This window comes from Myotis daubentonii, chromosome 1 (assembly GCF_963259705.1).
Source record: "Myotis daubentonii chromosome 1, mMyoDau2.1, whole genome shotgun sequence".
Lineage (NCBI taxonomy): Eukaryota > Metazoa > Chordata > Mammalia > Chiroptera > Vespertilionidae > Myotis > Myotis daubentonii.
The window spans coordinates 225,829,202-225,844,197 of record NC_081840.1 but is presented as its reverse complement, the minus strand read 5'-3'; the positions used below and the strand labels follow the sequence as shown (position 1 = coordinate 225,844,197).

The window sequence follows — 14,996 nt, the reverse complement described above, 5'->3', positions numbered from 1 at the left end:
TTGCTACTGTTATGAATCGTAATGTAAATATCTGATAGGCAGGATGTATTTTCATTGTTACAAATTGAACATAATTAAAGCATAGTGATTAATCACAAAAACAATACGTAATTATATATATGTTTTCTGATGGTCTTAGGCGACCCCTGTGAAAAGATCGTTTGACCCCCCCAAAGGGGTCGCGACCCACAGGTTGGCGACCCACAGGTTGAGAACCACTGGCCTAACCACTGTGCTGTACACCTGAAACTAATGCAAAACAATATTGAATGTAAATAGTAATTGAAAAATAAAATTACTGTAAAAAAAAGAAATATTGTTTTAAATTCACAAATATTAGTTTATAAGAGGTTGAGGTCCTTCACTATGAAAATAGCTCAGTGATCATGGGCCAGTCCTAATTCCTTAGCATGGCAGATGGAGCTGCCTTGCCAATACTCCAACCTGAATTTCTACATTTTTAAAGATTTTCTACCCAGATCCCTCTGCACATGTGTACATGTGCATTCATGTGTAAACACACACACTCACATACTCACATTACATACAGTCTAACTACACCTAAGTATTTTATACCCTCTGAATACACCATGTTACTTTATGTTTCCTGGTGTCTTAGTCCATGCAGATTGCTGTAATGAAATACCATCGACTGGGTTGTCTTATAAACAACAGAAATTGATTGCACATGGTTCTGGAGGCTGGAAATCCAAGGTCAGGGTGCCAGCTGGCTCTGTCGAGGGCCCTCTTCTGAATTGCATACTGCTGAGTTCTTGCTATGTCCTTACATGATGGAAGGGGCTGGGGACTACCTGGGGGTTGGGGGTGGGGGTGGTTTAAGGCACTAATCTCATTCCTGACAGCTCCACCCTCATGATGTAAGTACCTCCTAAAGGCCCCACCTACTAATACATCACCATTGGGGGTTAGGATTTCAACATATGAATTTGTTCAGACCACAGCACCAGGTCTTTGCACACTCTGTTCCCTCTGTCTGAAAGAGCAATTCTCTTCTTTCTTGACTCTCAAGTTTCTGTTTATTTTTAAACACCTGCTTAAATGTTCCTCTACCAAGAAAGCTTTCTTTGATTCTCCAGCAGGATGGTTTTCCCTCTGAGTTCACAGACCAATTGGTACATGGTTTTGTTACAACATTCCTGATTCATAATCAATTGCGTAGATTATGGTCTCCTTCTTTATCAAGAAGTGTGTCTAAAACATGGCTTAGAGGCTCTGTGTCATCTGCCAGAAACCACTACCCTCTCCCTATCCTCCCTGCCTAAATCTAGTCTCACAGAGCTCTCTATCTCACTCCATTCTTCAGCCATTGGCCTTTCTCTTCCTGCCATGGAGCCTTTGTCAGGATTGATCTCTGAGTCTACATGTGCTTGGGCTGCTCCACCCTAATTAAAACCAACTGATTTTTAAAACTTGGCTCAAGCACCATCTTCTCAGGGATGCCTTCTGATGTTTTTCATAGACTGGTGAGTTTCACTTATTGTACTCATAAAATTATGTTTCTTTCCAAGGTGGGATTTAGCTAGTTAGAAATTATATACACATTTGTGTATGATTATCTGGTAAAGGCCTCTCCGCTCATAACCATATGAGCAGCATTGTAACTGTTTCCGCTCATCCTAATGTTTTAGGGCCTAGCACTGTGCCTGGCACATTGTAGGTATCAGAATGAGTGAATAGCCAGCACATAGTAAGTGCTCAGAATATACTGTTAAGCTTGGTGAGAGCAAACAGCACATCTTCATTTTTATAATCCCCAGGCTTTGGAACATAGTGTGCACTCAATAAGAGATTTTGTGTATCATCAAAGCTAATGACTATTCCGTTGACTTCATCTAATAGTCAGCGTTTTAAGTATATCGAAAGTATTTTTCTCCATCATAAAACCATGGACAATAAAGACTTTTATTCACACAGTCATTGCCAGAGCTAGAAATTGCCTAAAGCCCCTGGGAAATTAATAAGGAAATAATGGCTTTCAGATGGGTGAAAGACCTCTAATAAGAGAAAACCTCAGCGAACATATGTAGTTAAAAGTTGAATCAACTACATGCAAATATCGTTATAGAAAACAAAGTTATAACTTTTATTTAAATGAGGGGTCTCCTTACCAATTTATAGTTAAACTTAATAACATGAGCCTACCAAACATTTTTAAGAAGGGAGAAATAACATAAGAACATTACTTAGACTTGAATTTGGGGAAAGGAAGATTCTAGAGGTTTCTGGGAAACTCTGGGTACAGAAAACCTAAGCTAATCTTTATTGAATAGCTTTTTTTAAAAAAAGTAAGTCTATGTGCTAATATTATCATATCCAGAGATTATTCCAGAGAGTCATATTAAAAGTGTGCAAACACTTCCCTTCCATTAGGAATTTGCAGAATTTTCATAAGCAGACAAATCTCCCTCAGGATTCCAGGCACTGGCTTGTGTATGTGCCTCTGAACATTAGAACGTTTTTGTATTTAAAACCTATATGTCACGTTTCAAGAGGCTCTTTGGGTACATGTTCCAAATTATGAAACACAGTGTTATTAAAAACATTTAAAAACAGCTTCTCAGAGATTCTAAAGTAGCAAAACAGAAAGACAAGAGGCAGTCACATCACTTTAGATCTGACCTTGGACACCAAATGGCCCCTCAAGGAGAGACACCCACAGAGTCCCTGAAGTCCCCAAGCCAGAGCAGTTCTTTTGGAGAATTTCCAGATTGTTCCCCTTAGAATCCACAGAAACGCTGACAAGGAGTCCCAATGGACAGCAAAATAGAACAAACGATGGGATTGCCCAAGAATTAACTCCCAGCCATGGGTGGGCCCAGACTCTCTTCTCCTCCATCTTTCTCTTTCCTTCCTGGTCTTCGTCCTTAATAATGATCCTCAAGGCTTTAATTGCCAGATATTCAGAAAAGGAAACCCTTGTGTACTATTGGTGGAGATGTACTGTTACAGTCACAATGGAAAACAGTATGGGGCTTCTTCAAAAAATTAAAAATAGAACTACCATATGAATATACCCAAAGGAAACATAAACACTATATGAAAGAAATATCTGCACCCCCATTACTTACAATAGCATAAGACATGGAAACAACCTAAGTGTCTGTGTATGGATAAATGGGTAATATAAATAAATATTCACATATTTTTTAGTAAATAAAAATATTTACTTAGAATATATTATTTATTAATAAATAGCCATAAAAAAGGAGAAAATTTTGCCATTTGCGGACCTTGAGGGCATTGTGCTAAGTAAAATAAGTCAAACAGAAAAAGATAAATACTGTGTGATCTCATTTATGTGTGGAATATAAGGAAAAAAACAACACACCAAACTCATAGAAAAAGAGAATAATTTCTGGTTACCAGAGGTGGGGGTGGAGAGTGGGGGGAACTAAATAAAGGTGATCAAAAAATACAAACTAAAAAATATATATAAACTTCCAGTTATAAGATAAATATGTACTAGAAATGTAATGTACAACATGATGACTGTAATTGACACTGCTGGATGATACACAGGGGTGGGCAAAAGTAGGTTTAGAATTGTGAGAACATGAAAGAGTTTATTTTTATTTTTTTAATATATTTTATTGATTTTTTTACAGAGAGGAAGGGAGAGGGATAGAGCTGATAATTTTTATTTTATTTTATTTTTTAACATGAAAGAGTTTATTCCTGTATCATTATTTATTAATTATTGTATTATTTATTTGTATTATAACTTTAAACCTACTTTTGCCCACCCCTGTATGTGAAAGGTGTTAAGAGTTCTCAGTATAAGGAAAAAAAAATATTTTCTTGATTTTGTATCTGTATGAGATGATGGATGTTAACTGAACTTATTGAGGTAATCATACCAGTATACATGTAAGTCAAATCATTATGCTGTACACCTTAAACTTACATAGTACTATATGTCAACTATAGTTCAATAAAACTAAAAGAATGTGTGTTTTTTAATACAGGGCCATTTAAATATACCATTTACCTAAAATGAATAAAGAAAATTTATCAGGAAGCTTCTTTCCACACATACACACACAATCCGATCAGGCCCACATGGTTTCAAGGGAACTTAATACAGGTAGTTTCATAAAGGAATTCTTAAAAAAACTCAACACATTTAAAAGGCAAATAATTCAGTGCTGTTCAAATTATTCTGACCAAAGAAAAAAAAAGAAATGTTTTCAAAATGTTCATGAGGCCAGGATACTAATAAGATACACACTGAAAAAGATATCATAAAAAGAGAATTTCAAGATACCTACCAAACTATTGGGATTTGTCCAGAAATGAAGTGATGGTTGGTTATCAAGAAATCTATCCAGATGAAACTGCCCAGTGTTGTATTCAAGGAATTGCCCTGCGTCCGATCTCAGCTCTGCCACTTACTTACTGGTTGATCTTGTTCAAGTTACTTAACTCTATGAATGTGAGTTTCCTTAAGTTTGGAGTGAAAATACTAATACCACGAATTCTAGATTGGGCAAGGTCTACATGAGTTGATGTATGTAAAGAACTTAAACTACTGCATATCACATAAATTACTGCAAATCACTTGACTCTCAATTGTACCAAATAAGCATCAATTATTCTTATTAATATGCTTGACCATAATAAGAAGAAATGAAAAATAATACCATCTCTTAGACACCAGAAGTACATTGGATAAAATTTAATAGTGATTTTTTTTACTTTAAATAGCTCTTAATAAAATAAGAATAGATTGATATTACCTTAATATGAGAATATCATAAGCCATCATCCTCTTAATGAAAAATCTAGAAGGATTCCCATTAAAGTCAGGCACAAGATAAGGATATTAATTATCCTCACTATTATTTAACACTTTTCTGATAGTACTAGTCAATATAATTAGCCAAAAAAAAGAATAAAACATAAAATTGGAAAAGACTTGGTCAATCATCATTATTTGCAAATGATAAAACTTAGCAGGAACACCAAAGAGTAAACTAAAAAAACAAACAAAAAGTCACTTGTTCAAGGTTCTGCAGCTAGTAAGTAACCAAGTCAGGTTCCAAACCTAGTTTGCCTAAATCAGAGCCCATACTTCTAACCACTATGCTACATTTTCCCTTCCTTGAATCCAGAAGGTCTCCTTCACTAAACCGTGGCACCTACCTTGGTAAAGAATTACTATATTCTTAAAGCAAAAAGACCATGATCTTCTGCCCTGTCCCTTCTTATAAGCCAGAGAGAAAGAGAAATGCATATTACAATAAAAATAAGATACCATTTTTCACCTATAATACTGGAAAATAGAAACATTTGATAACCTTCAGTTGTTGAAAACTGTGGAAAATAATCATTTTATATGTTGCTGGGGAAACTAAAACTTGGTACAACCTCTATATTGAGCAGCTTGATAATATCTACTAAAATTATGTACATATCTTTCTACCTGACAATTTCATTTCCAGGATTGTCTCCTACGAATTTAGCTTTTTAACTGCTCCTGTGCAAAATCAAATGTGAAAACATATTTACATATCATTGATAATAGTAGAAAAATATTAGAAACAACCTAAAGGTCCATCAAAAAACCACTGGTAAAATGTTACGATCTCTAGAGCAAGATTTCCATGATGGTCTGTGACACTATGAACTGGAAGGGTATCACTCCACCCCTACTTTATTTCACAAAGCTTGGAAAATAGGCAAGAAGAGAAGAGGGACAAATTAGCTATCTGCGTGGGGAGAGTTCCAGTCTTTTGCTATGATTAGCATTGGAAAACTTTTAAGATCAGAAGCAATATGTGTGAAATTCTTATGAGCCCAGAAATATTTACTATCAATTAGGGAATCTCCTAGTTAGAGACCAGAGTAGACCGGGGTATACAGTAGGTGCTCAGTACTTGTTTGTGGATTGAATGGATATGAATGAGTCCTACAAATGACACCAAGACAAAAAGGAAACTAGAACCCATGCTCTGCTACTAATAGGTAGGCAGTCTTGGGTCAATCTCCATCCAGCTATGGAATCTCTTGGTTTCAGTTTCCTCATTTCTGGCCTGGAATTTATTAGCATTTTATTTGTGGCATTTGTTAATATTTCTATTTTGTATTCCTTTTTTTTTTAGAATGATTAAATAGAAGTCTTTAGAAGTCATTATTAATTTCAGTTGTTTTACCGATGAGTAACATTGATCAAATAAAGTTAATGACATCCCTCCTCTATGCTCAAGACAGGTTGTTTATGAATTGTAAAGAAGAACATTACATCCTTAGAAGGGAGTGCTACAGGTGTTCAGTCTGTGATGTCAAGGATGGTTAACAGTCGTCATATAAGTGCACTCAAGTGTTCCAAGGCAACACTTGAATTTGGGGTTTTACAAATGGTTTGCTCTTTAAAACTTCCCACTCCTCAAAGAGCACATCTCAGGTTGAGTAGCCTCAAAATGATTGACTCTCTGTTCACTGCGTATAGGGAAGAAGATGCAAGATTCCTGCTTTCAAAACAGCTACACTCCAGTGATCGGCATAAGAAGCAGGGAAGTAGAAGGGTAAAGTACGATTATGCAAGAGAATTCAACTGATGAAAATGCTACACGGAAAATAAGACAGGTAAGGAGGTATGACGGAAATGACAGGGATTTGGTGAGGTCACTTGACATAGGCTGACTGGGAAAGACCTCTTGCAGTAGGCTATGTATCTTGAGACCTGAATAATAGTGACCAGCCATGCAAAAACCTGGCAGGAATATTTTAGTAATAGAGATGAAGAAGAAGAAGAAGATGATGAAGATGAAGGAGAATGAGAAGAAGAAGATGAGCCCTCTTCCTATTTCAGGATACATCCCTGCCTCTGATCTAAAACGAAATTAAATCTGAACACTCTCTCCTGGCCCCCTTATGCATTTCCCTGATACAATTTTTAATTAATTAATTAATTAATTAATTAATTTTACCATTCTAGACTATGAGAAAGGCTATTTCACAGGAGGATGAACGCTGGGCTCCATCTTGTACTTAACTTTGCAATCGCTCAGATTTGTTACCCCTCAGACTGCCAATTGTCCACCTTCCCATCTTCCTTGAATTTCAGTGTCTTGTTAAGTAACAATTTCTTTCTCTTTCTCTGTGTCAGAGACTGGGAAATTACTTTCTTTAATCCAGGCCCCATTTGTAGTTTTTAAGGCTAAGAATTGTAGAAGCATCTGTGGCTGTGATATTGTTTTCAGTTAGAACTGCTCTGTTAAAATACTGTTTTTGCTTATTTATAGATATAATTTCTTTTAATGTTCTGATAGCCATTCCCCCTGGCTTGACTTTTAGAAACCACGAGACCACTGTTTTCTAGATGCTGGTATGACTGTATGTTATGGTTATTTCACTTCTTTAAGAGTTAACTGCTTTACTTCCCTTATCACGTTGTCATACGTACTACTTTTCCATCTTCAAATGCAATTAAAAGTGCCCTTCGGGTGTTTCAAGTCTCAATCCTTCCATGTGTGGAGCGTTCACGTGGCTTGGAAGGCCTTTCTCTGCCTCTGCTGGGATGAAGCCTTTCTTTGAGGAGGAGGCGGAGGGGTAGAGTCAGAATGAGGTTGTTTCAGAGTCTAAATGCCTCGCCTTTGAATCGCCCTCTCTCCTGTTTGGGTCCACACCAGATTTGTATCTGTCAAATGGGCATGATAATACCGATCTCATCCTTTTATTGTGAACATATAGAATTTCTTCAATACCTAGTGGTATTATGATGCTAATTATGATCCTCATGGTCTTTTCACAGACTGGAGCTTATCTCTGAATGAGATTCATGTCATAGTGCCCTCTGCCATGGCTCATGACTCTCCCTGTGACATGTGCTTCTCCAGCCCCTGACTAGTGGCCTTTCACATGTGAGTTTGAGAACGCTTGAAATGTTCTTCAGTTTCATCAGTAGGATGAGTCCACTGGTTGACTTGGATGAACTTGGGTGTCCTGGCAATGGCAAATTGTAGTATAGTTTTAAAGTTCTTGCTCTCCATTCCTGGACTCATACCAGACTAGTAACCAACAGTTTGCAAACCCTCAGTGAACCATGCATGATACCTTGAGGGTCTCTAACATGCAGGCACTGTGAGACGCACAGGGGATTTGCTGGTATGGTTCCTGCCACCCTCCCCACCCAAACTTCAGTGCTTAACTAGGGTTTGTTACTGATCTGTCTGAATGTGTGAATGGTGGATGGTCTGCTCATATCCCAGCCTGTTCTGATGCTCAATAACTACAGTTCATCTCAAGCTCTGAACAGGGATTTCTGTTTCCTTCTCAGGCTTAATTTTAGGTGGGAAAAGGGTTTGCATTATAATCTCTGCTTATTCTTAAGACCAAGGAAAATATCCTGGCTGGGAGTCAAAACCTTACAAAAATAAAAAACAAACACATCTCGACAGGGTTCCAAATGCTGACTCCAGCCACGCTCATTCTCCTAGAGGCCACTTTATGTCATTATGTTGGGTAGGAAGCATTTTCCAAAGCTAACTGCCCAGTTCTTCAAGGCACCAGACTCTACTTTTTTGCTATCAGTGAAAGCTACATGCAGGGTCCAATGTTCTTTAAAGTATAACAATAACAACAACAAAATTCTTCCCTCACTTGGGAAATTAAAGGCACAGGATCAAAAAACATTATTGGGAAAACTAAATGCTTTCAAGCCCAATAGATGATACTGCTTATTTGAAGAATTAGACTTAACAATGACAACAGAAAGCTTATAGATAATATTGAAAACACTCAGTGATCATGATTCTACATTTGAAATAACATTTATATTGGGAAAGGATGCCAAATATATGCACATGTCCCAGACTCATCGCTGTTACCCTCCTTGGCAGATATCATTAATCATTGACTTCTCTTTTTTTCTGATCTATCATATGACTCCAGAATCTCAGTGAAGAATTCAAGGCCATGACCAAGGCATAGGAGATGACAAATGAGATGAGACTGACTTGTCTTCCTGGTGTTGTAATTTAGGCTTAAACGTGCTCCTCACATGCATTATCACTCTAACCTAGGCTTGTGATGCACTTACCACAATTCACAATGTGCATAATCATTTACACAGGAGAAAACTGGGGCCCCAAGAAATTAAGGCAATTGATCAAAATTACATAAGAAGTTGCCGAAGTGAGAGTTGAACGCTGATCTGCTCTCAGATAGCACAGGAGGGGACTAATATTTAGTAAGCTCCTTCTGCATGCCAGGTTCTTATAAATTTTAACTCCTCTGGTCTTATAAATTGTGCCAACCTGTGGAACATTAATTTTCCCAATTTTCAGATAAGTAAAGGGGTGTTGAGAGAAAGGAAAAAACTCACTCAAGGCCCCTATAGGCTGTAGGGGGTTTGGGTTTGAGCCCACATTTCTCTGAATCTACAGTCCCTTATTTTCTTTAACATCTGGCCTCACAGCTCAGTCTTCTGCTTGCAGATAATACCACCTGGAGCAGGACATGGCAAAGGTGCTTAGAGGAATGGGATTAATGGCAGCAGCAAGCTGAACGCTGCTTCAACGTTTAGAGGAAAGATTAAGTAAACACAGTCCCAGCACCACACCAGAATGTTTTGCAGCTATTACAAATGGTTAATAGGATGACTATGTAGAAGCATGCAAAAGTATTTATCAAATAATATTAAAAAATGTATATGTACTGATTACATTTATGCAAATACTATGCATATGCATGAATAAAGAGTAAGGGGAAACACACACAAATGTCTTTTGCTGGGATAGAGGATAAGATGTTTTAAAGTTGCATTAAGCATAATGCATAAAACAGTTTGTCTATCCCAATATCAAGAAAATTTGGCCAAAGAAAATAGACAAAAATAATTACCCATTAAGAAATTTATAGTTTTATTGCATTTTGTTTTGGTTTTATTTAAAATATGGTCTTCCATTTACCAAACTCCATCCACCAGCCATCCGTTCAAGCGCTGTTTACTGGTGTTTATTGTGATGTAGACCTTGTGAGGTTCTAGAAATATACGGTAATTGATCTGTCTTCAGGCTTCTCTGAGTCAAATACAGGAGACAGACAATTATAATACAGGATCTACCAAGAGCTAAGCATAGAACCAGGAACACTGAGGGTGGGAAGAGATCAACCAAAGAACTTGTATGCATATATGCATAACCCATGGACACAGAAAATAGGGTAGTGAAGACTTGGGGCAGGGGGCAGGGGGCAGGGGTGGGATAGAAGGGGTCAATAGGGGGAAAAGAGAAGCATATGTAATACTTTCAACACTAAAGCTTTTTTTAAAAAAGAAAGAAATGAGGACAGAAAGGCAAACAGGTGTGGAACCAGGGTGCAAGGGCTGGGGAAGTAGCGTTATGTGTGCCCAGGAAGAGAGAAGAGAGCCAGATGTCATGTTGCTCTAGTGGTTCCAGTACAAAGAACAATGCTAGGTACATAGCAGATGCTCAACAAAATAGGACAACAAACGCTAACTGGGCACTTTATGTCCCTAGACTCTGTGCTACGTCCTTTCCATGGATCGTCTCACTTCATCCTCATGCTAAGCCCTACGAGGTGCAGATGTAACTTTTGGCAAAGTAGATTAAGGACACAATGGTAGATGCTGACTCTCCCATCAAGGCAAGAAAGACATGATCCAATTCCTATCAACATCTCCATTCTACATTCTTACTAGAAAGGCAGCAGAGTTTTGCTATGAAGCACCTAGACTCTAGGCCAGACTGCCCAAGTTCAAGTCTCGGTTCTGCCACTTGGTGATTGATGTAAAGCTGGGCAACTGACTTCAATTACTCCCACACTCTGCACCTGGCTCTCTTACGGGGACAGTGCTAGTGCACGGGGGCCATTGTGAAGGCTATTTAAGTTAGGACATGTATCTCCAGCACAGCACAGCAGGCAGCAAGCTCTGCATTAAATGGTGGTCTTTGAAACGCTTCTGTATATTGCCCTACCCATAAATAGTTTCCCTGTATCATTGTCAGGAGAAGGGCTGGTGTCCTTCTTACCCCTCTGCAGGTATTGTCTCCTCAGCCTTTCTAAGCTAGAATCAGAGAACTGGAGTACCTGGGCACCAGCTGGGCTTTATTGACCCCCGGGCGAAGGTCACCATTTTACTGATGACAGTAAGAGAAGCTGGAGGGAGAGAGAAAATTTAGCATGTATTCATCTGTGTTAAATGCAGCTAAAAGATATAATGAAGAATCAAGAATCTAAGATCTCACCAGAGGGTTAGCGACCAAGTCTAGGATAGACGCCAAAGTCCCAGATTCCTCTGTGGGGTCAGCTACGGACACACCATGTGGAACTTCTTTATCTATCTGCCTGAGGAAAGGCATCTTCAGATGGTTGAAACCTAACCTCTCAGGGTCCCTGACAGGATGACATGCCCAGCAGTGCCCAGCAGCCCTCTGAATTCCTGCAGAGAGAACAACGCCACTGACCCCCACTTCCCAGGCCTTGCTACCCACTCCACTGCGCCAGCTTCCCCACGGGGGGCCAGTTCTGAATGCAGAGCCTGAAGCTTTGAGAGGACACAGCCCCAGCTAACCGGGCTGGGAGCACTCACCTGTTGACCCATCCCACTTGGGCAGATTCTGGTTTCCCTCTGAGAACAACCTGGTTTGAATCTGTCAGAACAGCTAGGGCAGTGGTCGGCAAACTCATTAGTCAACAGAGCCAAATATCAACAGTACGACGATTGAAATTTCTTTTGAGAGCCAAATTTTTTAAACTTAAACTATATAGGTAGTTTATTAACTTAATTAGGGTACTCCTAAGGCTTAGGAAGAGCCACACTCAAGGGGCCCAAGAGCTGCATGTGGCTCACGAGCCGCAGTTTGCTGACCACAGAGCTAGGGTATTGAAGTGAGGTGGGGTGGGGGGAGGGGTGGCACGAAGCTGACTGGCTCTTGCTATGCTTGGATTTGGCTCTGGGACATCTAGGCTTGATACTAAGGGTGTCCTCTCCCTTTATCCAGGAGGAGGACCCTGCCATCCTCATATTTAACCAGAGGCTCCTAGCCCAGTAACCTAGTCAGCCAGTTGCTCCAAGACCTGACTCCCAACTAACTCTCTTCTGCCTGTCTTGGCTTCTCATGTCCCAGCATCATCAAACTGCTTGGAATTCCACCCCTGAGTCTATACTCCTTTTCCTTCAGATGGAAATGCCCTCCCTGCGCTTTCTTCTGCTTTCCCTTTATTCATTCTTTTACACTCAATTCAGGCATCATCTCCTTCAGGAGGCCTTCTCTGATTCTTCTGAGATGTCTCTGTTTTGTACTTCCATAACTCCATCTGGAAACTTCTATCATGGTATTTACCATGTTGTACATAACGTTCTCTGTTTATGGGCCTGACCCTCATGGGAGTGAGTTTCCTGATAGCCGGGGCCATGGCCTTTGAGTCTTCAGCATTTAACAAGCACCTGGCATATGGCAATGAGTGCATGACTTGAAAGCATTTGTCCAAATCACTCTTAATTGAAAGAAGAGAAAGTCCGGGCAAAGCATGCCAGCATTTCAACACACACAAAAATGATCATGAATACAAAACAAAATTCCCCAACCTGTGGAGCACTTAAGGATAAAGAAATGAAAGCATAAGATTTAGGATGCAATGGGTGCCCTGGAGAAGTGAACACTACACATGATAATAAAGGAACTCAGCAACTCAGAGGCAAAGGACTGGGGACCGTGGCCACCACCTTCTGATTGACTCTGGAGGACAATGTTTGCTTTATGAAAGAAACCAAATCCCTTGCCTACCATGTGACAAGTGCAATTCCACTAAAAACTGGTGTGGTAAATGCTACCCTCTTAGACCAAATATGGAGGCTGTAAGTATTATGTAGGTAGTGAATGTTTCCCTAACATTTAATTTTTAAAAATAAAAACTGACTTTATATCTAAACCAGAAAAATCTGTCACTATGTCACACAGAAGCTCCCTGGGAAGACTTCAAAATGCATGTTTATGTTACAGCGCTGGTTGGAATTTCTTCAGGGGCTCTCTCTGGAGGGCACACCAAGTCTCTGCAGGATGACCGGCTCCTGGGTGGAGAGGCAGAAGCCATGAACTCCACAAGAGCACATTAGAAACTTGAGAGAACCAAAAGGGACATACGACCAAAGCATCTGATGACAAACATTGCTTGCCTTTGAATAATTCATTCCGAGAGTGATACAAATGTACAGAGGAAGCTCAATCCTGACAAAGGCTAGGTTTGATGCTTGCTAATTAAATTCCTTCCTCTGTTCACACATACACACACACACACACACACACACACACACACGCACACGCACACGCACACGCACACACACACTGTGCTATAATACCGCATTCTAACTCCTTGGTTCAAGAGATATATAAACCTGTAAAGGACTTTTCCAACTCACCAGGAGATATAATCATCACATTGGTCTTACCCTGAGGTAGTTGAGGGTGAAATTTGTTAGCCCCATCCTGGTGATGTTTTTGGACAGCTGATCCAGGACCTGAGGATCTTGTGCCTAAACAGGAAAAAAGTCATACATTTTATCCCTGCAAGATGGTCTCAAGAAAGTCTCAGGCGCCAACCAGTTTGGCTCAGTGGATAGAGCATCTGCCTGCTGACTGAAGGGTCCCAGGTTTGATTCCGGTCAAGGCCATGTACCTCCGTTGTGGGCACATCCCCAATGGGGAGTGTGCAGGAGGCAGCTGATCGATGTTTCTCTCTCATCGATGTTTCTAACTCTCTAGCACTGTCCATTCCTCGCTTTAAAAAAAATCAATAAAATATATTTTAAAAAAAAAGAAAGTCTCAGACTGCACTACAGCTGCTAAGAAATGCAATCTTGACACTTGGTTTTCCTTAGAGGGCCAGTTTGCTGGAGATAATTTGATTTACATTTCAAGACACATGCATATAATGCTCAAGGAGACTTGTGGGTCAATAGTGCAAGACCTGAGGTCAGGGAGAGCCAAGCGGAGTCAGATGTGCTTTCACATCTGGGGAGAAACAACTTCACTTGCTCTATGAGAGGCCCTGTGTCTTCAGGAGAAGGGATGTGAAGACCTGCCAGGACACCTCTAGGTCCTTTCTGGTTATGTGGTTTGTATTTATTGAACCTCCCATGTTCCAGGAAGAGCTGGTTCTATATAGAGATGCATCAGGTAGTCGTGCTCTACATCAAGGAACTTACATTGTAGTCAGACAATAGGAGAATAATAAATAAGGGGAAAGATGTGGTTGCTGGGCTACCAGCCAATTGTCATACTTGCAGAGGACCTTCTATATGCCAGGCACTGTTCCATGTTCTTTAGATGCATTGACTCTTAGTCCTCAAACTAATCCTCTGAGATAGACTCTATTACTGTACTGATTTTATAGATGAGGGATTGGAAGCATAGAAGTGTCATATCACTTGCCCAAGGTCACACAGGAGCAGGGATACAAACCTATGTGATCTCACTCCAGGGCCCAGGTTTCCGACTCTATTTTGAGAATAATAAGAGTGGCTACTCAGACTGCTTCAAGGAGATGTGAAGTGGGCTTTGAAAATTGAGAAAACTTGGGTCATGAGAGGCTGAAGCAGTGGAGAAGGGGAGTGGGAGTGTGGGGGTGGTCACAGAAGAAAGCTCAAGGGCAGAGACCTGGTTAATCAGTCAGGAGGAGAGGGTTGAGGACCAGAGCCTTCAGGGATGGCCTGGAGGGATAGTTAGGAGACAGTTGGCTTATCAGCCCAGGTTTGGGAGTCAGAGCCAGCTGAGTTGAAATCTTGATTTTACCACTTTCAGTCTAAAAATCATTGGGCAACTGATTGAACGTCTCTGAGCCTCAGTTTCCTCACTTGTAAAACAGGAATAATGAATGATAACTCACCTAAGTTACTTGGGGAGTTAATTATGATGCGCATACAACGCGCATCACAAGGCCTGGCCTAGGAAACACCCAACAAGTGCCAGCTACTGTTAACATATTCTCTTTTGATTATCTTGGGTCTTAAA

At 40.0% G+C, this 14,996-nt stretch overlaps 1 protein-coding gene across 10 annotated transcripts in view; it reads right to left on the bottom strand.

The window, feature by feature from the left end:
- The window catches only part of LDB2 (LIM domain binding 2), a 339,258-nt gene that overhangs the window by 52,639 nt on the left and 271,623 nt on the right, over positions 1–14,996 (bottom strand). For all 10 annotated transcript variants that reach the window (XM_059675345.1, XM_059675334.1, XM_059675373.1 and 7 more), the window contains exon 5: positions 13,436–13,519. In XM_059675345.1, coding sequence (XP_059531328.1) covers positions 13,436–13,519 — 84 coding nt within the window. The remainder of the gene's footprint in view (positions 1–13,435; positions 13,520–14,996) is intronic.